Source organism: Gadus macrocephalus, chromosome 12 (genome assembly GCF_031168955.1).
Source record: "Gadus macrocephalus chromosome 12, ASM3116895v1".
In the NCBI taxonomy this organism is placed as follows: domain Eukaryota; kingdom Metazoa; phylum Chordata; class Actinopteri; order Gadiformes; family Gadidae; genus Gadus; species Gadus macrocephalus.
The window spans coordinates 19,649,061-19,672,828 of NC_082393.1; the positions used below are offsets into that span (position 1 = coordinate 19,649,061).

The 23,768-nt window shown below is 44.5% G+C and overlaps 2 protein-coding genes across 3 annotated transcripts in view; both read left to right on the forward strand.

The window, feature by feature from the left end:
* rgs8 (regulator of G protein signaling 8) overlaps positions 1 to 20,097 on the forward strand; it is a 26,435-nt gene extending 6,338 nt beyond the window's left edge. The window contains exons 2-5 of one of the 2 annotated variants that reach the window (XM_060066433.1): positions 1,443 to 1,544; positions 3,025 to 3,086; positions 16,866 to 17,032; positions 17,408 to 20,097. In XM_060066433.1, the coding sequence (XP_059922416.1) occupies positions 1,453 to 1,544; positions 3,025 to 3,086; positions 16,866 to 17,032; positions 17,408 to 17,602 (516 nt within the window). In that variant the 5' untranslated portion in view covers positions 1,443 to 1,452 and the 3' untranslated portion in view covers positions 17,603 to 20,097. Of the gene's footprint in view, positions 1 to 1,442; positions 1,554 to 3,024; positions 3,087 to 16,865; positions 17,033 to 17,407 lie in introns of both variants that reach the window. The other variant, XM_060066432.1, reaches the window with a different exon arrangement.
* Positions 3,071 to 23,768, forward strand: part of rgs16 (regulator of G protein signaling 16) — a 31,150-nt gene continuing 10,452 nt past the window's right edge. Inside the window, exon 1 of the mRNA XM_060066430.1 lies at positions 3,071 to 3,086. The gene's annotated coding sequence lies outside the window, so the exon portion shown is untranslated. The remainder of the gene's footprint in view (positions 3,087 to 23,768) is intronic.

Consider the following 23,768-nt stretch of genomic DNA (forward strand, 5'->3'; position numbering starts at 1 on the left):
CAGACAGTCAGAGTGGGTGTATTTTAAGGTGTGGAGAATTATGTTCTGTAGTATATTTGTGCTTTTCCTACCAGCTCATGGTATTTCATGTTGCCTCAAATAGCCTACTCTGGTACACCTGGTGATCAAATTCACACCATTGTAGGATTCATTAATCCTTTCATAGTCTCCTAATGCAAACAAGAGATGCATTAAGTTATTAGGCCATCATGTGATTGCACACATCTCTCTGACAGCCTTTTCGACCAGTGACTTCGAATTGGTGTCGTAACTGCAGTTATGTCACATAACACACAAGTTATATATAGCAGAAGAAGCACTGTCGGGAAGAAAGTCCCCGGTCTGATTGGTATCGCAGTTGTGCACAATTGCACAATTTTTTATTATAAAGAAGCCTGCCACCGACTGTGCACTCTCTACAAAATGTTCAGCATGAATTACCAGTCCAACATTCTTTAATTCATCATCATCGTCGTCCTTCATAGAAATAGAGCGGAGCTGCTGGGGGGCTTTGAGACTGCTATTTTTAAATAGACAATGCCCCCTCGCTTTGATTCACCTCATTAGAGATGTCAGCCATCAAAAAAAATAATAGACTGTAGAGGTTTTTGCTTTGTGCCAATTCACATATTTGCCTCCTGAAATATTTGCTAACACAAACGTTGATTACACTGAAACAAACAACAGCTTCCAATGAATGGCAGATGGAGGATACACGCTTTGAGTGTCCTGGCATTCATGTTGGATGATGAAGCTCACTGACTCGTATAAATGGGCATTGGTTTGAAACATGAAAATAACATTTCATCTAATGTTCCTAGCTATGGCTCCAAACATGAAAACAAACGAGTCTGTTTTTTCATGCTGGCCCGGTTTGCCTGCTGGGATTAGGTGATGTTTGTCACCATTTGTAGAGAATAGAAAAAATAAAAAAGCTTTTTTGGATAGAGGATGTAACAGATGTTTGGATTAAGGGGTGTGGAATTTATCAAAGTGAAGGTATTGATTATTGATTGACCTACCAATAAATTGGTATTGTTCAATTTTTTATAAAGTAATAATGGTATTTGATCATTTGAGCTTGTCAGTTGTTTTAATATGCAACTGATTAACAGATTATTAATAACTTTTGAAACAATGCAGAGACAGAAACCAATGATCCAAAATTAAACATTTTGCTCTAAGTGGCAAAAATGGATACACATAAGAACATACATTGAAATAACCAAATTATTCTACAACTAGATGTTCACATGTTAACATGGCACCAATCGGAAGTTGGGGCTTGCATTGATGAACAAATCACAAGTTCATTACAAGTTCATTTTAATGGTGGTCAAAATGGCTTTAGGCATTACTCAACGTTTCCATTGATTCCCATGGTGAGAGTAAACAGTGCCCATGGGAGGTCCAATATAAACTGTCTATTGATTGAATTGCAGATTCAGGACCATGAAGACCCGACTGGGCTGCCTGTCGAACAAGTCTGACTCATACAGCGACTTCTCCGAGTTCCTGCCGCCTGCCGATGTAACAGCTGCCAGGTGTCTGAAGTGAGAGTTTTTTTGATACATTGGTGTTCATTTAAAAATAGAAAAAGAGCATCACCATATAAGGCGCAAGTTAGCCAACTCTAACAGCTCGAATTTGAACACTGGGATTTAAAAAAGAAAGTGTTTGGGCTAAGAGTTCAAGGGGGGCCTTTTATGACCATGGTTACGACCCACAGCAACAATGTGACATTTGTTTTGTACCGTCATTGTGTATTAGCGTTATAATGAGCGAAGTTGTATATGAATAAGTGTACGAGAAGCTAGACCGTTTCTCGAAATCAACTGCTTGCCAGACGGAGCTCAACACTTCCACACACAGTGTGGTGTTAGACACAATATGTGTCTGAGAAGTTGAACCTTCTCTTGGACATGGCCATATACATCAACAGCTAGCCTGATAGAGCATCACACTCTAGCGTTTGAATCCTACGGTTGATCAAGCCATGGACCGATTTATTTTATTATATTGATATTACGTAACTTTTGAAGAAAATCAAAAATTTGCAGGGAAAAATGACGTGGAGTTTTAATTATACCGATATCTCCCAGTGTGATATAGGCAAATAACACCCTGATAGGACCGTTATTAATCCAAATACGCTCACCTGTCCCACAGTGTGGGAATCTAGCCCAAACTCTGACGTAAGCCAACTGAATGTCTGAGGTCCCTCATAACTTGACCTGATTTGAATTCAACATACTGGCTCGCTTCTTGTCGTGAGGCCTATAATACATTTTACAATCCATATCAACATGTAAGATATGTGAGTTAACGCCCCACATTGAGTGCTGTGCAAGTAAAAGATATCTGTATTGTATTGTTTATTATTATTTGAGCATTAGTACATGCTTCAACTAAATATTTCAAGCAGACAGCTGGATCAAGACTACCATGGGATGTCCACAGAACAACCAAAACATATTCCCAAAAATGTTGAGATGAACAAAAATAACTATTTTTTGATGTTTCTTGGAAACGTTTTTGTTCATTTTCTTATAATCCTACCGGCCCCAGTGATGTAAATAATTATGTGTTGGGCGCACAGTAAGGACAGAACCATAAGTCATCCCTTGCTGTCTGCATTACAGTAGCTGTAGCGGTGCTGGGGCTACACAGCTTGTTCTCCTGTTTCCCAGCATGCATTGTGTTCATACTTTGTTTTATTATTTTGTAATGTACTGCAAGAGTGGTGCATGATTGTTCCGCGTTCCTTGCGTAGTTGCTCCTGTTTATGTTGTTGAAGTGTTTTGGGAAAATAAGCACTCAAACCATTATTTACATTATTGTTTGGTTTGTTGAGTCAAATGTTAATTTTCATTTGAAGGAAGTTTTGCTGACCAATAAAGAGACAGCGAACGTTCTACTGCGTCTTACTTCACCCATCAACACAATACTAACGCTGGTAAATACTAATATATTTAATGCAGCAGATTCCAAACATCTAACAATAAATAAATCTCTATCCAACAGAATTTCAACGGCTGAGGTGGTCCAGTGGTCAGAATCATTTGACCAACTTCTCTCTCACAAATGTAAGTTGTTGTATATTGTAACCCCCTCTACCAATGTACGAATCAACTCTGTCGTTTTTGAAACCCTCTTTTGAATGTTAATGAAGTCAAGGGCTCTCATTGAGGAACTTTTTCTAGATGGCCACCCTGGGCTGATTATGCAGCCTGTGTAAGTATTTGACACACTAGTGATCTAAAGGAAGCTTCATTGGACGTCCATCGACCCGGTTATCTGATTTCAGTGTGAAGCATAACACAGCAGTTGTAATGACATGGCCCCTGCTCAATGTGTGTGTCAGGGACCCATATACCCTACATTTCTTATCTGTGCAGTTTTGTTCCATACCATTACATAAGTGAGATTATTAAAAGTGAGGGAAGCCCACTTTGGATCGAGCCCAGAACCAGAACTATAACCCACTTATATTTTTTACTGCGTTACTGAACTCAACCCACATTTGTAAACCAAAAGCATTTTTTTTGCAATAACAGCTATTTGTAATCTTCCAGTTGTCCTATGAGAAATTGTATCGTATAGGATGAAACAATAGGTTCCTATTAATGGGAAGAGCATAAGGCCTGTGGAAGAAAACAGTGCTGTATGATAAAAATATTTGTAATGACACCCACGCTACGCCTCTCACATTGTTGCTATAGTTTCCTGGCTGATGGTATATGTGGTTTGAGGAATCAGCAGCCATCACAGATGATGGTTGAAGCCGATTTGGACGTTTTTTTAATCTAGATGGTTAAACTAGATAGTTGAGATAGTTGTATGGGGGTCAGATGATTGTCCTATCTCGGATTTGTGTCAATCCATATCTATTTATCTATCTATCTATCTATCTATCTATCTATCTATCTATCTATCTATCTATCCATAAACCACATTTTTTGAATCCATAAGCGCTTGTAAAAATCTCTAAGGAGAAAGCTATGGGCGACACCACATACGGGTATAGTGCACTTAAGGTAAATGAGCGCTCATGAGTCACTCATCCTACCCAACCTTCCACAAGAAGAACGGTCGCTGTGGTAATAATAGTCCATCCACTTTGTGCCTCTCTTCCTCTCACTTGTGGAAAGCCCTTTGTTCTCTCATTGGATCTTTTCACTTTTTCATGAGCCCCAGCCAAACAGAACGAGCTAACTAGGAACTCAAGACCTATGTTTTCTTTCATTTCAACCACCACCAAGACTTAGGGCTTTGTCTGGCACTGGTTTGGGACATAGCCTTAAGTGCATTTTATTTATCCCGGAGCAGGTAGAAATTATAGTTTTTGGAAAGGGTAAATGATTAACATTGGTGACCGATCAATAACGATAACAGGACTCAGTATTGCAGTCCCACTTTGTTTTAAGTCATTATCCCAGATGCGCCCCCACTACTCAAACCTCACCTTGCATCAGTCCTGCCCAAATGTTTTGTTAGTGACAACAACTCCTGTGTGACTCGTGTCCTGTGAGAACAGTAAACACGCGCTAAATTACTGAACAGTGTTTTGTTCCGTTGCCGGTTACCAAAGTGTTAGCAGCTTTGATCAGCTGTGCCCTAAAGAAGAAAAAATAAACGGTATAAACAGTATTGGCCAATGTTCAGGTCGGGTTTCTGACATAACACAACATCCGTGAGAGACACCTCTTTGTTAAGCAAGCCATGTTATCCTCCAGTAGGTTTGGTACTGCTCCAAGAATCCCCCCCCCCCCCCCCCCCCACCACCACCACCCACCCGCAGGCAGAAAGGATTATCAGGACATAACGGCGTATCCTGTTTCAATTGACCAGGCATTAGGGAGGTGAACACAATGTGTCTGTACCCTATTAAGGTTTATAGCTTTTTCTTACCTTGCCCTTGCTGTATATTTGATTTTAATGGGGAAATGCTTGTACTTGATATATCCCAATGTTCTTGGTTTCATAAGATGTGAAAACCAAGAACAGGTTTTTTTTTTGCGGTGGTAAATAACACCATCATGCAAAGCATAACAGTTGGAAAATGGCAGATGAAAAATATTTTGCAGACGTGAATCACAATTGCTTAAAAATGGGTGAAAGCATTACAAAGGGCGGAGAACGGGGAAAATTTGTAGAGATGATAGTTTCATATTCATTTTCCTCTAATGTTGTGATTTGTGACAATATAACTGATAGTTGGCCATACCTTAGAGCAGGGGTCTCAAACTCAAATTACCTGGGGGCCACTGGAGGAAGAGCTTGGCTGAGGTTGGGCCACAAATATTGAAGTATTTCTTAAAAAGGGTGTTTAGTATAAAAATAAAAAAAACTGTTCCAATTTTCTCAATATTTATTATTAACAGTTCATCAACAGTTCAACATTCTCAAAGTGCATAAACAGAACATTTACTCTGAAAAAAAAAAATATATTTTTTTAATTTAGAAAACAACTGTTCCAACCTTCACAGTATTTATTATTACATAACAGTTCCTCAACCGACATTTATTATTATTATTATTAAATTTGTATTGCAATGTAAACAATCTCAAAGTGCATGAACAGTAATTATAAACATAAATTCCTCTGGAAAAAAAATTAATTTTAATTGTACCTTTTTTACCCAGGGAAGTAAGAACAAATCTCTTTTTTAAGTGAACATTGAACAGTTCTTCAGAACATAGGACTCTCTTGTCTACTTTTTGCAGCCAGAGACCTGACAGCGCTTTCTCTCACACAGCTGAGCCACATTTGGCTTGAGGGAAGAGGCGGTTGAAACTCTCAGTATGGCTTGGAGATGTGCATCAGTAAGTCTGCTCTTGTGCTTGGACTTGTTGAAGTTCATGGTGGAGAAGAGCTTTTCACATAGATATGTGCTCCCAAAAAGGCACATGGTCCTCTTGAACATCCTGGACAGCTCAGGGAAGGTGTCGGGCAATTCTCTCATAAACTGTCCAAGCTTCTCTTCATTCCCATTCACATCCCTGAACTTTGCTTTGAGATCAGAACTGCACTGTAGGTCAATGAGCTCCATTTGAAGCACAGGGGGAGCATCTTCCACATCAAAGGAGAAGGGGTTGGCAAAAATCTGAAAGATGGACTTGTGTGTTTTAAAGTCTGCAAACCTGTGATTAAACTCCTCCTGTAGCTTCACAATGGCTTCAACATACTCCTCACAACAGAATGGTGTACCTGTGTCTGCAAGTGCCTTGCATGCTGGGAAGTGGCAGAGGTTTTTCTGAGAGACCTGGGTTCTCCATAAGACCAGTTTTGTGGAGAACGCTTTCACATTATCATAGGCAGCGCTGACCAGCTGGCCTGGGCCCTGTAGCTTCTTGTTGAGCACATTCAGCTCATGTGTGATATCGACCAGAAAAGCAAAGTCCATGAGCCACCTTGGGTCACTTAGCTCAGGAAGCTCCATTCCATCCTGCTCCATGAAGGCTTTCACTTCATTCCTTAACTCAAAGAACCGCTTTAGCATGTTCCCTCTGCTGAGCCAGCGTACCTGAAATCAAATTAAATTAAATTAAATCAATTGTCTTCATACACTAACAGGTAAGAAAGAGAAGGAAAAGAAAAATAAAGAATAACAGTAACCTAACAGAAAAAGAACACAAAAAAACTGCTAAAAAGAGACGTGTGTGTGTGTGTGTGTGTGTGTGTGTGTGTGTGTGTGTGTGTGTGTGTGTGTGTGTGTGTGTGTGTGTGTGTGTGTGTGTGTGTGTGTGTGTGAGTGAGGAGGAGCAGAGGAAGAAGTGAGAGCTGTCAGATAAGTTTGTGTTATGTTGTTGTAGTTACGTCGGGTCGGACGCTACAATATCAATAACAACATGTGATTAACATCGTCGGACGGGAAATAGCCACGGAGCGGAGCCAGTTTCCTTTCGGTCCCGTTAACCGACTGTGCCAGATGCGCCAGAGCGCGCACCTCGCCAGGCTCGCGTGGCGATTTGTGTTTATTCATCTTCACAGAGCGCAAGAGAGATTAACACACACAGCAGGCTACACACACACATTCGGGCTACACATAGCCACAGACACACAGCTGAGGGTCCGAGGCGCTTGCCGACCGGGCGGCAAGGAGAAATGCGCATCTGGTGGTGCCCCCCCTTGTGTGCGTGTGCGTGTGTGTGTGTGTGTGTGTGTGTGAGAGAGAGAGACAGAGGGGGGACAGAGAGAGAGGGGGGGGGGGGGGGGGAGGGGGGCAGAGAATATAAGAAAGATTAACAGACCGAGAGAAGGTAGAGATGTAAACAAGGAATATTTACCTCTGTGAAGTACAGAACATCTTCGTACGCTGACTCGACCTCCTCCAGAAAAGCCCGGAACTGGCGGTGCTTTAAGCCCTTAGATCTGAGTCGATTAATGACCTTCACCACAACAGACATCACGTGTTTAAACTTTAGGCATTTGCAGGCTAGGGCCTGCTGGTGGATGATGCAGTGCAGAGCGATTGCCTCCTCCACACCCTCCTCTTTCAATTTTTTTTGCACAAGTGCAACAAGTCCATTCTTCCTCCCTGTCATTGAAGGCGCTCCGTCTGTAGTTATCCCAGCCAACCTTTTCCATGACAGACCAGCATCCGAGAGGGCATCACACAGCTGGCGGAATATCTCCTGCGCAGTGGTTTGGCCACACATAGGGATAACCCTGAGTAATTCCTCCGTTACATGAAACTTATCATCAACACCACGGACGTATATTGCCAGTTGGGCAGTGTCAGTGGTGTCTGTGCTCTCATCCAGGGCCACTGAGTACGCACGGAAGTCTTTGACTTTGTCACGTAGTTGACCATAAATGTTACCTGACAGCTCGGTAACACGCTCTGCCACTGTGTTAGGTGACAAGCTGATGCTGGCAAACTGAGCTCTCTTTTCGGGGCAGACAATACTCGCAGCCTGCAACATACACTCCTTAATAAACTCGCCTTCTGTAAAAGGCTTTCCTGCCTTAGCGATCATTTCGCTCAGTGTAAAGCTGGCCTTTACTGCTTTATCAGCCTCGTCGGTTGGTTTCCTAAAGAGAGTTTGTTGCCAGGTTAAACATTTCTTTAGGTCTGTGACTCGCTTCTCCCTCTCATCTCCCCGGTATTTCGCATACTCCTCTGCATGCCTCGTTGAGTAATGCCGTCTGATGTTGTATTCTTTGACAACGGCAACTTTTTCAGCACATACAAGGCAGGTAGGGGTTCCCCGGTGCTCGACAAAAAAATATTCTAACTCCCACCTTTCATGAAATTGTCTGTGGACATCGTCAACCTTTCTTTTCCCACTGGGTTTTGAGAGGGACATGATGTGACGCTACGCTTCCACTTGGTGTCACTCCGTTGCTTGCTGCGTTTCCTAGCAACCTGGCTGGCTGCCTGCTATGGTAGCCCATGCGGGCCAAAGCGCGTTTGGTAAAGACACGCGGGCCACATTAACATTACATACTGACGACCACTCGAGGGCCACAAAATATCGGCCGGCGGGCCACAAGTGGCCCGCGGGCCTTGACTCTGAGACCTCTGCCTTAGAGCATATAAAGAGGGTAAATCACTTCAATCTATCTACTTACCTCATCACTGCCAATATAATGTAGTTAAAATTGTGGGCAATATGTGAGATACATTTAGTATAGGGTCACATTTGATTGTTTTAAAATGATAACCACTGCCTTAAAATAAATAGCATTTCAAAATGCTGACAACCTCATCAACCTCATGTTCAGAAATAACCACAAATTTGACCTTATTTTCAAGGCGTCTTATGAATCAGACTTGTGTTGCATAATGGTCCTAGAAAGATCAATAACGATAGAGGGACAAACACACTGTTGTGATAGGCACTGTAGGCTCCTTTCTTCCCCTCACACACAAAGTGTCAGTGCATTTTGTGTGTGTGTGTGTGTGTGTGTGTGTGTGTGTGTGTGTGTGTGTGTGTGTGTGTGTGTGTGTGTGTGTGTGTGTGTGTGTGTGTGTGTTGTGAACTGATATGCAAGCACTAGGGATTGATATTTTTCATAAACATAACACATTTTCTATCCTGGGAACTGAAGCACACATCCTGGCAATCTCTGGAACTGCACTTCTTTTACCTCAAATGAGACATATTAAAGGTGTTTTCCCAACAAGTGAACATAGTATATGAGTTCCAGAAAACATGTTTTTGAAGCTGTTTGCCGGAAATAGCTTTTAGGAAAAAAAATCTCGCCTACCACTATTCCCCTCTGTTACATTCCCTTCGGAATTAGCTGTTTCTGGTGTCTGTAGCTTTAATGCAAATGAGCTGCTGCCCATTGACCTATGAGCTGTCAGAGTGAACCTCAGCATGGAGGAGAAGTGACTGTTGCATTTTACGAACTCCTGGAGCTCTATATCTATCTAATATAATAGAATATAATATAATGATAATAATAATAAAAATAATAATATATAGGTATTTAAGACGCCTCGGATGATATTGTAGCGACCCAGCAGGACTATGGGGGGGATTGATGGGGAGTTTGTGGGGGGAAGGAGTTGCCCTAGTTCAGCCTGATAGGCCAGTTGGGATAGGGGGCGGGAACAGCCAGGTTTCGGTTTCGCTATGTTGTTTTTGGGCACTCCTCCAACCCCGTTAGTTAGTTGTACGGGAAGGTCAATAAAGCCTGGTTCTCCGGTTAAACACCAGCCACTCTGTGTCCTCCTCATTCCGCTAGTTAGCCCCGCAGTGTCGGACCGCAAACGCTACACTGGTGTCAGAAGTGGGATAGCCAAGCCTCCATTTCCCTCACACGCGCGGGCTACCACTGCTAGCTGCTACCACCGCTAGCTACTACCACCGCTAGCTGCTACCGTTGGACCGAGATGGCTGAAGGAGGAATCGGAGGGTCCGACCTCTTTAACCTATACACTCCGCCGGACACACCAATGATAAAACCAATTAATGCAAGCCAAGCTGTAAGGAGAAGGGAAGAAAGGTCTAACTCACCACTCGCCACTTTGCTGACTGAAGTCCCCGATTTTGTGAAGAAAAGCCCATTCCATGTTACCGCGACGGCCGGGCCACGCGCCGTTGAGAGAGAGGTAAACAAACATGCGTGCAGACCGGACTTCAACCAAACAGACGACGATGACGTCACCACCCCGAAAGATCGTCAAGGTAAAGTGGGTGGCCAACCAAGGTCTATCCCAGAGTTACATAAAGACAGTACAGCTCAAATAGAAGATGACTTCATGCAAAGAATGAGCATGGCAATGGAGCGTGCTTTTGGACATTTTCTTAATAGCTCTAGAGGCAGCATAATGTCCATGATGGGGGAAACACAAGGCGGTGTTATTAACCCACATGAAGCAGGGAACCATGCTGATGCTAATAAAGCTAACAATGCTTATGCAACAGTTGCTCTTGACAGAAATGCTAAGGTTCCCCTCGACAAACCATATTCCAAGTCTAACCCCCAGTCCGGCGAAGGTACGGAGGCAGCTACTAGGGGGAGGCTTGACGGGTGTAGCCCCCCCATCGTAGCCCCTGTTAGTTCCATGGCTGTTGCTAACCAACTAGCTGACCTGGTTCCGGCTCTGACTACTGCACTTACTGCTGCCTTGGGTACTCTCCAAAAACCAGGCCCAAACCCCGTCCCCATGGGCAGCCGCATAAAATTGGGACGTTATGACGGCCTCACATCTTGGGAAACATACTGCGCCCAGTTTGAGCTGCTAGCGACAGCCAATGAATGGTCCCCGGCTGAAAAGGCTGTTCAATTAGTCTCAGCATTGGAAGGGGAGGCAAGAAGAGTACTGTTGGATGTGACCACAGCCGACCTAGGAAATCCACAAGCTATATTTAGGGCCTTAAAGAGCCGTTTTGGGAACACCACTCCTGCAGTTGTGATGAGGCAGAGGTTCAACGAACGAGTGCGGGTATCCGGAGAAAAATTAGGAGTGTTTGCGGCTGAGCTGCGTTACCTCGCACAAAGGGGATTTCCTGAGTTTGATGACGCAACGTGCTTGGTGTTAACTAAAGAAGCCTTCATTCGCGGCCTCTTACCCCTCCCATTGCGCCAGCAAGTCCGACTCGCTGACCCACAGACCTTGGAGGCAGCACTAGAGAAAGCATTGGCAGTGGAAGACATACTCACAGAAGGCTTGGACTACCAACACAGACAGGTCTCTGTACGGCCTAAGACCCAAGCCATTCAGCCTCCTGGACCTACCTCGTACCCAACGGGCTACGAACGCAAAGCGATGTCGCCGGACGACCGACAGAACCAAGTCTGCTGGAAATGCCACCAAAGAGGTCACCCATGGCGCCTTTGTACAGTGCCTGATTCTGCCCTACAGGAGCCGGGAAACGCTCAGGGCTCGGTGTAAAGGGGAGCGACCCGAGCCACCCTTCGCTCCCCAAAGACAATGACACACAACCTGTTGCAAAAGTGCCTCACCACCCTGTCAACCATGCTCTTCTTCCCCATAACACACTCACCGCCAACTGCTGTAGAGTGCCTGTGTTGGTTAATGGCCAATGGACCAAAGCCCTCCTGGATACAGGATCAACTGCGTCGCTCCTACACCCAGACCTCGTGCCTGCCGGAACCCAAACGCAAGCAACCGATGTTCAACTCACCACAGTTACCGGGGGAAAGGCTCCCATGCTGGGGAGGTGGGAGGCACTGATCGAAATAGAGACCTACTCTGCCTGCCAACCAGTCTGGGTCGCTGAAATAAAAGAGGACTGTTTGCTGGGAATGGACTTTCTGTGTGCGGCAGGGATTTCACTAGACTTCGGAGCACGTACCGTCACGTTCAAAGACGGGACGTCCATTCCCTTCCTGAATGATCTCCACACTCCCGAAATGGCCAACAAGGTTGGTGAGAACGGGGATGCAGAGGGGGACCCACCATGTCCTCCACAATGGGAGGCCCCTTTTGCAGAAAGCCCTCTTCCACTGTCTGACAACCTCATACCCCCAGAACCAGATGCATGTGCCCAGTCACAGCCCCATGCTGTCATACGGATTGCAAGTGTGGTCCCCATCTCTGGGGAAGAGTCATCAGCCGGTAAAACTGTCAGAGGCATCTGGGAGAACAGTCGGGAAGGCCTAAACTCTGGGCAACAGGATAGGTTATGGAATCTCCTGTATGAGTATCGACACAGTTTTGCCACTGGCCCCAACGACGTTGGCCAAACACATTTGGTCCAACACTTTATTAAAACAGGGGATGCCCAGCCAATCCGCCAGCGGCCCAGACGATTGCCCAAAGCCCGCCAAGGTGCTGCTGAGCAGATGATACAAGAGATGAGGGACGCTGGCATTATTGAGCCATCAGAGAGTCCGTGGGTGTCACCAGTCGTAATGGTTCCTAAGAAGGACGGAGGTTCAAGGTTTTGCGTCGACTACCGACCACTGAATGACAGAACTGTGAAGGACTCCTACCCACTGCCGCGGATAGACGAGTCCCTCGATCACGTGGCTGGTTCAGCATGGTTCTCCTCATTGGACCTCCAGAGTGGGTATTGGCAGGTGGCCATGGCCCCAGAGGACAAAGCCAAGACCGCCTTCACCACGGGACGTGGCTTGTGGCAGTTCACCACCATGCCATTTGGGCTATGCAACGCCCCAGCCACATTTGAAAGGCTGATGGAAAAGGTCCTGGTGGATATGCCCCCTGAACGCTGCCTTGTCTACCTGGATGATGTCCTTGTCCATGGACCATGTTTTGACTCGGCATTGGGGAGCCTGATGGAGGCACTGGAGCGGATTAAGCGTGCAGGACTGAAGCTTCATCCGGGGAAGTGCAGATTCCTACGGCAAGAGGTCTCCTTCTTGGGCCACAGGATCAGTGGGGCTGGCATCATGACGGAGCCTGATAAGGTAGCAGCCGTCAGGGATTGGCCTACCCCTACTGACATCCACCAGCTGAGATCGTTCTTAGGACTCGCATCCTATTACAGGCGCTTTGTGGCTGGGTTCTCTACTGTAGCTGCCCCCATGTTCGTCTTAATGCGCAAAGACACACCGTACGAATGGGGGCCACAACAGAATGCAGCCTTTCACGAGCTGAAGCAGGCCTTATGTAAGGATCCAGTGCTGGTTGCACCAAACACAGAGTTGCCATTTATCCTTGATACAGACGCTAGTAACACCGGCCTTGGCGCTGTACTCTCGCAGCTGACCCCTGACGGAGAGCGGGTTGTTGCTTACCACAGTCGTACCTTGGATAAGTCGGAGAGGAACTATTGTGTCACGCGCAAGGAACTGTTGGCAGTGATTGATGCAGTGAACCATTTCAAGCACATCCTCTGCGGTCTTCCATTCACCATTCGCACTGATCATGCTGCTTTGAAGTGGCTCATGTCCTTTAAAGAACCTGAAGGACAAGTCGCCAGATGGATCGAACAACTCCAGGCCTTTCAGTTCACCATACAACACAGAGCCGGTGAGAGTCACACAAATGCAGACAGCCTCTCACGCCGACCGTGTGCCCCAGACTGTCACCACTGTGACCGGGAAGAAGAACGGGAGGCAGCTAACCTGCAGACGGGGGAGGTGATCTGTCGAGCCCTATTACCCGAGGATGTTAGGGGTTGGGCTGGACTGCAAACCGTGGATCCTGACCTTAAAACAGTCATGGGGTGGCTGGAAACAGACAACCGGCCGCCCTGGGAAGATGTCGTGGCCCAGTCGGCCACAGTCAGAGGCCTGTGGTCCCAATGGCCTGGGGTAGAGCTGCAGGAAGGAGTTCTGAAGAGGTGCTGGCGTGAGCCAGCCACTGGGGAGCCACGCTGGCAGGTGGTCGTGCCAAAGGACCTCCGGGACAAAGTGCTGGAGGCACACCACGGATCCCCCGGAGTAGGTCACTTTGGGGTGACAAAGACATTGAGACGGCTACGGCAGGCATTCTATTGGGGCCAGAGCAGGAGAGATGTTGAGGACTACTGTCGCCGCTGCGACTCCTGTACCGCCCGTAAAGGCCCCCAAGGTCAGTCCCGTGCACCTCTACAGCAGCACCGTGTCGGGGCACCGATGGACAGGGTGGCAGTCGATGTGTTGGGCCCACTTCCCCGTACCAGCAGAGGGAACCGGTATGTGCTGGTCGCCATCGACTACTTCACAAAGTGGATGGAAGCATACCCCCTACCTGACCAAGAAGCCACAACCGTGGCCGAAGCCTTGGTGCAAGGAATGTTCAGCCGCTTTGGAACACCCTCGGAGCTCCACTCTGATCAAGGGCGGAATTTTGAATCACATGTATTCACCGCCATGTGTAGCCAACTTGGCATCCGGAAGACCAGAACCACCCCACTTCACCCTCAAAGTGACGGGTTGGTGGAGCGCTTCATGCGGACCTTAGGCACCCAATTAGCCCTCACCACCGCTCCGGATCAGAGTGATTGGGACCTGCAACTACCCCTCATCCTCATGGCGTGCCGCAGTGCAGTCCAAGAGTCCACTGGCTGTACTCCTGCATTGTTGATGTTGGGCAGGGAGCTCAGAACGCCGCCAGAGCTGGCCTACGGACGACCGCCCGATGCACCGGATGCCATGGCTGGCCCGGAGTATGCCAGGCAGTTACAGGACCGCCTGGAAACGGCCCACGGATTCGCCAGACACCAGGCTCAGCAGGCAGGGGTTCGTCAGAAGCGATGCTATGACATGCACGGTAAGGGGCAGGACTTCCAGGCTGGGGACCTCGCCTGGGTGTATGGACCTAAGAGGGTAAGAGGCCGTTGCCCCAAGCTGGACAGCAAATGGGTTGGGCCCTGCTATGTGGCTGAGAGAGTTGGCGAGGTTGTGTATAGAGTCAGACTGGCTCCCAGAGGCCGCACAGTCGTGCTGCACAGGGATAGGATGGCACCATACCGGGGGACTCAGCAGCCCGCCTTCCCTGTGACGACTCCCAGGGCGCGGGTCAGGTCACCTCGCCACAGGGGGACACCACCGAGGCGGCAACAGAATATGTCTCAAGGGGAGGAAGTGACGCCGCTTGGAGCTGTGGTGCCGAGGAACACGGCTGCAGCGACGGGAACTCCTCTGTTGGATGGTGGAGTGAGGAGGTCGCAGAGGGAACGGCGACTTCCGGGTCGCTTTCAAGACTATAATCTTCCTCAGGGACGAGGAATTAGAGGGGGGGGCCGTGTAGCGACCCAGCAGGACTATGGGGGGGATTGATGGGGAGTTTGTGGGGGGAAGGAGTTGCCCTAGTTCAGCCTGATAGGCCAGTTGGGATAGGGGGCGGGAACAGCCAGGTTTCGGTTTCGCTATGTTGTTTTTGGGCACTCCTCCAACCCCGTTAGTTAGTTGTACGGGAAGGTCAATAAAGCCTGGTTCTCCGGTTAAACACCAGCCACTCTGTGTCCTCCTCATTCCACTAGTTAGCCCCGCAGTGTCGGACCGCAAACGCTACAATATTATGAATCATAAAGACTGCGTCTGACGTCTCTGGTACTTCCACAACAAGTAAACACTCGTAGTGAGGCTTATCTCGGCCATGGTTGAGAAGAATTGGGGGAAAATAACTTTGGCCTTGACTCTCTGAAGGAGCTGAGCTGCCGGACTGCCGCAGAGATCCCCCAGCCGGAGCTGCCGGACTGCAGCCGTAGCTTCGGCGGCGGTCGGGCAGCTCCGGCGGGGGGAACTCGGCGGCAGTCCGGCAGCTCAGCAGTCACATGGCAAACTGACAAATTAGACATCTATTGTTGCATGGAATATCCCTGCTTCTGAAATGCGCGAACATCTCCGCCCAGCGCTCGTCCGCAGGTCCACAAAATCTTAGCCACGCTCTGATTGGAGGGGGGTGGGTAAGTTGGAGGTAATATTCAAATGTGACCCCTTCCAACGTAGGAGGGGGCGCCGAAACTGACTCGCTTGTTTGGTAACTGCAGGCGGTGTACTTTCAGAAATGCATATCTCGCTCAAAAAAATCATGTGCAGACTTATTTCAAAGTTTGTATGCGTGTGGGAGCACTAGAGACCCAAACCAACACCCCAAATCCCAGGAAAAGTGTTGTTTTCATAATGTGTCTCTCTTAAAACGTCAGCTACGGTCAAATCGCATTCGTCATATTTCAAGCAACAGTAAATGCAACATGGAGAAATATGCATCGGTTGGCAACCTGACCACTTAAGTGTATCATTTAGTGATCCTAATAATAACTAATGCAAAATAACACCATTTATGTTCATCTACATTAGAATGAATGATCATAGAATTTACTTTTCATGCAGCTTCAACTTTGCTTTGGCCCTAATGAATATCAAATGTCAAGTTCATCGCCTGAGATCAGTTTGCTTAGAACAGCCTTAATTATGGCAGTGATATTTGACCATTATTTGTTGTTTAAACAAAGATAATTCGTAAGACAACTCCTTTGGTGTTTTTTTAATAATTGTATCAAGCTGAGATGGATTCCATATGCCATAACCCTAGCTAAAGCTGCTGAATATATATATTTACCTAAGAATATATATATTTACCTAAGCATTTCAAACAACTGCCAAAACAGTGGGTTCAATATTGAACAATCCCCTATATTTTAGGGCTATTCTAATATGTTCTAAATGGGTTATTCTTGTTCATTATTTCGATTTATTCTATTTTGCTGGAAACGGAAGATGGTTTGGATTGGTATTATTACCCTGGATTCAAATTGAGCATGACTGGATTGGACAAGCAAGAGGAGCAAAATAGAGTAGAATGAAAATAGATATGTATAAAATGAAAATTACATGTCAAAGGTATCAATGGAACCCATATCTGTTAGGTCAAGCAGCGCTTAAAAAACATAACACACAGGCCACCCGGCAAAAAAATCAATCACAATATAATGGTTATCGTTGCTATAACTGTTTTAACCGTCTGATTTGATCTTGTCCACCCCAGACGGCCTCTCTGCCTTCCGGGCCTTTCTGAAGACAGAGTTCAGCGATGAGAACATTGAATTCTGGATGGCGTGCGAGGACTACAAGAAAAACAAGAGTTCAACCAAGTTGGTGTCCAAAGCAAACAAGATCTATATGGAATTCATTGATGTCCAGGCCCCCAGAGAGGTACGTCTACACAAAAAACCTTTGATCTTGAACCAATGATTATATTGATCAAATCATTTTTTACTTCTCATTCAAAATAATAAAACCAATATAACCGAACGCTAAAGAATTTTGCGGGTCCTTTCTTCTGACTCTCAGTTGAGGTTGTTGTAAATAGGCAGGGTTATCAGGATCTATTTTTCATTTTATTATGCTTGAATTGTATTTGTCTTTTTTGTTAATGTATAGCGCATCGTGTTTCATATTTTGCATAAATGTCATTTCGGAATAAAATTGGATTTTAATTTATTGGCATTACATGATTAGCATGCTAAAAGCAGGTACAGCAACCTGAACTTAATTTTCAAGGTACAAGCTAATGCTAATTCACCATAGGTGAACATTGACTACGGCACCAGGGAGAGGACTAGACAGAGCCTAGAAGACCCGTCCCCCAGCAGTCTGAACGAGGTCCAGGCCAAGGTCTACGGCCTCATGGAGAAAGACTCATACCCACGCTTCCTCAGGTCTTCAATGTACCAGGACATTGTAAACAGGACTCACGCGCACAACCAACGGAGATCGGTCTGACCAAGGCCTACACACACCAGCATGGACAAACCAAAAGTAATACCAGTGGACCAAGTACAGCACCTCTAAATATATATGTGTGTTTATGTGTGTATGTGTTTTTTTCACCTTAAAGACTTCATCTTCATTTTTCTGAACTTACTGTGAATTTTGGATAGAACGGGTTAAAGAGAGTGAGAGGAAATTGATGGATTAAAATGTGTTGGTTGGCTGCACTAATAGGAACGTAACACTAGAGATATAGTATTATTATTCACATTCACACAAAAGAGAGTCAAAGGATAATATCCACATTCTTGAAAGAACAATAGTATTTGAGGTAACTGAGATAATATAATGGCTTATTTTATTTGTCTTATGCTCATAGATAGTTATGATCAGTGTTGAACGTAATGAACACGCTAAAAGAGCGGCGTTCATTGAACACGCTTATATATTTGGTGAACGGTGAACTGAGCGTACCCGTTTGTGGCTAGTGAGCGTCGTTCACCCTTACGAACGATGCTTACTTGCCATGATTGGCCCTATATACAAGGCTTGATAAAAAAAATGCATTGGAAGTTGCAAGTGAACTGAATCATGCGTCTATGATTTCACTTTATATTGGAAAGAATGTGTCGAAAAAGTGGATATGACTTTTAGGTGTTTATGACGTAGAAAGGAGGAATCAATCCTTCTCCAGGAAAACAGCATGAGCCTCAGCATGTCTTCCCGCTCCCATTATATCTCATCATATTATTGCATTTTTTGTGCTGTGTGAACTCCTACCAGCGTGAAACCTTCTCAGAACCGCATTTATCTCCTGCCGGCAGATCTTACGGATTTCTGAGAATTAAATTTATGTGAAATGTTTATCGAGAGTGAATCGTGAAAAGATGTCACTGCCCCAAGATGTTTAATCAATGTGTTAATTGTGTAACATGTCTCTCCTGTATTTTTTTCCAACTTTTCATAAAAATGTGACTGATATTTTGTTAACTGCGTATGGATTTACAACACCTTTTGGGAGCCAGAAAAAAACATCAGCTAGACATAATATTTATAATTATTACATTTTCCCTAGATTTTTGTGATCAAGAAATATTTTACTTTTTTACTATGTTTACTTTTACCTGTCATAATCATGACATGCATATTATAACATTTATGGACAAACAGCCAGACGAGAAAGAGAGATAGAGTTAAAACAGTTAAATAACAATAAAAAAGATTGGCTTGTTTGTTAAGACCCCACAACGTGCTTTCCAACCACAACAACAGAAAAGGTTGTGGCACAGGCATGGTGGCCTGTGTAACAATTTCCATATTTTGACTGTTCGAAGAAACCGCAACATGTCATGCATTGATATAACTTCTTATGTGTAAACTATGATACAATTATTCACATTTTGAGTGACCCAGGGATGAAATTTATTCTTATTCCTTGGGATGGACTAAGCCGATCTCTTTTTGTGGGGCAACCACAAAATGTATGTTAGATTTGCTCTGCCCAAGAAAACACTACATTTCGAAAGAGTACTAAAATAGTCAACATGGGGATCATAGACCAACCGAAAGTGATGAAAAAAATACATTCATGGGAGCACAGAAAGACTTCTTTTATTTCTGGTCTCTTTGATATGAATCAGTGCCTCAAGGACCTTGGAGATGATCCATTCGGGGGCCCTTGCCCTACAGGAAGTGACTCACAACACAACAAATGCCCCATCTTGTGATGTCTCAGAGCTAGAATGTTTCCCAGACCTACACCCCCCGACCGAACCGACATCTGAGAATCGAATCAGCCACTTAGGTTTAGGGCAATGCCACTGATGTGAATTAATTCATTTGATGATGCTTTGTGAGTCACTTCCTGTAGGGCTAGAGCCCACTAATTGAAAATCCTATGTGTCATTTTTAAGATAAAAGAGCCGCCAGAGCTCTTGCTCAATCTCAAGTTTACAAGACCGCTAGGTCACCTTCTCATTACATCACTTCCTGGCTAGTAGTACCTACTAATTACATGACTGATGCTTTAAGACTAGAGTCTCCAAATTGCCCCAAGTCCTATAAAAGAAGGACGAGAAGTCTCTATCTCAATCCAGAAACATTCTTTGCCAAAAGAATGGTGTACCCCTTCCTGTAGGTCTATGTTTATAATTTCTGTCTTTGGAAAGTCTTTAATCAGCAATTTTACTTTATTTATTGCATTCACGCTTCAATTCTTTTTAGATAAAGTATAGATAAAATGATTGGATTTTTAAGTGGAAGCAAAACTAAAATAAACTTCCTAATTGCCCCACAAAAACAAAAAAACATCTGTTGGTCACTTGAAAATCTATGTTTTTATTGAAAGTACATCATCAAACAGCCATATTCATTTGTCATGATTATCTTGATCAAAATGTATTCATAAAATGTATGTTTGAAATGGATTTCTCGGTGGAAGAAAAGTGAACATAACCTCCGGATTCCCAATAAAGCACGTTGCACTACTAGTCCATCCAAAAGAAGAATTTGTTTCATCCCCGGGTCACTCAAAAATCTATATTTTTATCGTCTGTTACATGAAATAACAATTAACATAATAGCTCAGATAAATACATCAAACATAACTATTTCAGGGGTAGTAGTGTTCATATCATTCAGGATAGAAAATGTTCACGCACCTTTCTTTCTAGAAATGTTATCTAAACACATTCTAATACTGAAACTCTTAGAATTTAGCATTTTCCACAGAGAATAAAACTGAGGTCCTCCATTTTGTTTTGGCTGCCAAAAACTTGACATAAGTGATGCATTGCTGTTCAACCAGTCGATAGGGGACGCTGTACCAGCCACAGTTATATTGGTAGTTTTGGTTCACATTGACAAAATACCTATCCCATTGTTTAAGTTGGAGAACAGGCTACACCCCTGGCGTATTGTTGTACCTGTATTTTGAAATGCAAATAAGCCACTATTTTTTGTTCCACTCACCCCCTATCGCGGTGTACACTCGTTCCGAAACTGGGCAAGCTCCCATAGCTCCCGAGCAGTTAGAATTCTTGAATGTTTAATGCTCACCTCCTAGTCTCCAAGCCCTTTAGCATGAGCAGTGGAATGTAAACAATGAAAATAAACTAGTGGATTTGTTCTTTTGTGTGCAACTTTTGATGAAACAACCGATCCGAGGCAGTTCACAGTTTATTTTGCCTCAGATTTGTTTAGACCAATCCGTATGCTGGAGGCGGAAACCCGTAGGGTTAGAATATATATAAATATGTATTAATTTATTATTCCAGTCTGCAGTCTAAAAATATCGGCCTGTCGTCATAAGAAGGAAGGGAGGGGCTGTGCTCTTCCAGTATCTAGGGCATCCGTGGGCTGGCATCACCAACACTGCACATCTATGTACTTTGGGCCTTGTGTCTGGCAGACACATCAGATGCTTATCTGGGCCAAAAGATAGCAAGAGTCCCCCATGGATGAAGATGTCGTTGAGGTCAAACCTAAAAAAGGATGCTCTGTGGCAATTGGGTACCATATGTGTTATACAATGTTGCTCTATCATCGACTGCATTAAAGGGAGACAGATACAATGTCTATGCATTGTGAATTATTATTTTGTGTAGAATGCAGGTCTCTATCTTCTGTGTTTGCCGGGGTTGCAGGTTACCACAACCACATACAAATAATCGGTTACATAAGGCTTTTGTGTTGGACACGGCTTCTCTGTACAGTGTAGTATAAGTTTCAGCTGGACTCAATCTGTCATTGTTACTTGTGTATCGATACCACAGCATGTCCCTAAAAGACACACGCAGAGATGTTTTCATACGTATCAATATTTTTTGAAGGACAAGGTTAGGGTTTATATTTTCAAATGACTGCCATCCCCAATGGCTATTCAACCCCATATTTGTCTATCTAACTGTTACATGGAGAAGCATTTTTCATAAGTGTGACCAATTCGACTGACCCAAGATTCAGCTGACCCAAACATCAGGCACGGCTCTATGGCTTAGTCATTTTGCACATATTCCGGACAAACTAGGAGCAACACTAATAATGACAATGTTATGTTATGCAATATAAAAAGAGTATAGTCATATTCAAATTGGGTATGCATGCAATGTATTCGCAAAACATAATTTGCTTCTTATCTTTCTCTCCGTCAATCTCCACTCTCTGTCCCTCTCCTTCTCTGAATGCCAAAGTCGTCCCTTCACACATACACACAGACACACGGACACACACAGACATTCAAGGGATGCATCGATTGTGAAATTCTGGACAGATAGCAATGATTAGATGTAAAATTTTGCGGATAGCAAATGCGTCTATGTTTGGGGTATGATTGCTTATTTTGGTTAAGGTTGTATTTATACCCCCTTCTTGGCAGGGCAACAAAAACATCCTCATTTAAAAAACTAACTACTGTTTTTAAGTCTTTCAGCCCTTAATCACACAAGCTTTGAATGAGCCCAAATTTCATTATGTAAATTTATGTTGCATCCTTCAATATTACCCTTTTAACACATGACGGTGATTCATTTCTGAAAAATAACTGTTTCAAAACACAAACAGCGAAACACAACATGCCATGGATGCATGTCATATTATTTATCAATTGGCCGATGGCAGTTAACAAATCAAATATATAACCCAATACTGAAGAACGGCCGATAAATCACTGCATCCCTTGAAAACACACACACACACACACACACACACACACACACACACACACACACACACACACACACACACACACACACACACACACACACACACACACACACACACACACAACTCAGAGGTAAACATAGAGGAACAACATCAGTTAGCTGTTGACAGCCCTAACATCCCTGTTTGTAATGCTCTCCAAGGCTGCGAAGGGACACGAAGCGTCGAGCACGGTGTCTGTGTGAGGCACAGTGTCGGATATCAGACCTGTTGTTATTGAGTCTGGGCCCTTTCGCAATACCTTCCGCTCGGACCAACGCGATAAACAAAAGCCATTCAGATTGCCGGTTAATCATTGACTCACCTTGAACAGGCACGTGGAGGAGTTAGGGCTTTGGGCAAACAGAGGTTAATAAAGCGCGTTACAGCGACTCTAATCGCCTTGTTCATTGCAACGCTCCATTCAACACTGTTTTGGTGAGAGCCGTGATGAGGGAGATTAGGAAGTTCGATGTGTTTAAGCACATGAGCAAATAAACCATGATATGTGGATTATTTTTGTCACGATCCACATTCAAGGTAAACCCCTACCCCTTCCCTATTCAATATTGTTTACCTTTATTTATCCAGGTAAGACTCATTGGGGAGAATTGACTTTTTTCCAAGAGAGACACAATTTCCTGACCTCCCTTGTCAATGAAGGCCAACCCTTCACAGCAGAGTCACAGCAGAGCAGAGTCACAGCAGAGCAGATTTACCGTACGTCATTTTATATTACCCTTTGACAGGTTGTGGACGCCTACAGTCACCGGGGCCACGTCAGTACAGTTTGTTTTGAGAGCCACCGGCTTTTCCTTTCAGCGTTAAACACGCGGTGCTTTATTGTACATGCAGATGATTTTCAGATATTCTGGGAATGGTGCATCTACACACACGCGTGCATGCACACACACACACAGACACACAGAAAATGTATGTGTATGAATTACTTAAATATATATAAGTAATGAATATATATATAACAATATGTATAAAAGAATATAACATATAATAAATAACAAAAAATAAATAATTAAAATCATTGTGCAATGTACAGTATGCTTCATCCTACAGATAACCCGTTATTTGAGGTATCTTTGAAAGCAACAAAACATGGCCTGCAGCACGAAATGTTGAATTTCTTGTGGCACAAGGTTCGAATTTATAAAATTTAAAAACGAAGAGAGGAGGCCCCGACCTTTGAATTCTAATGTTTGAACTAATTTACTCGGATGTGCTTTTCGAGCGAGGTCATTTCCTCTGATGCCGATGAGTCACTGACTCAGTGTTTAGAAGAACCTTCAGAAATAAACGAATAAACAGAGTGGGGGGACTTGTGACAGGAAGTACTCAAGACACGTTTTCGATGACATTGACCCGGGTTTTTGGTGTTTTGTTTGCTTTGTTCCTGTACTTTCCCTTTTCTCTTCCTGGATAATCCACGTGGACATGCAACCAATCAACGATGGAACACACATGT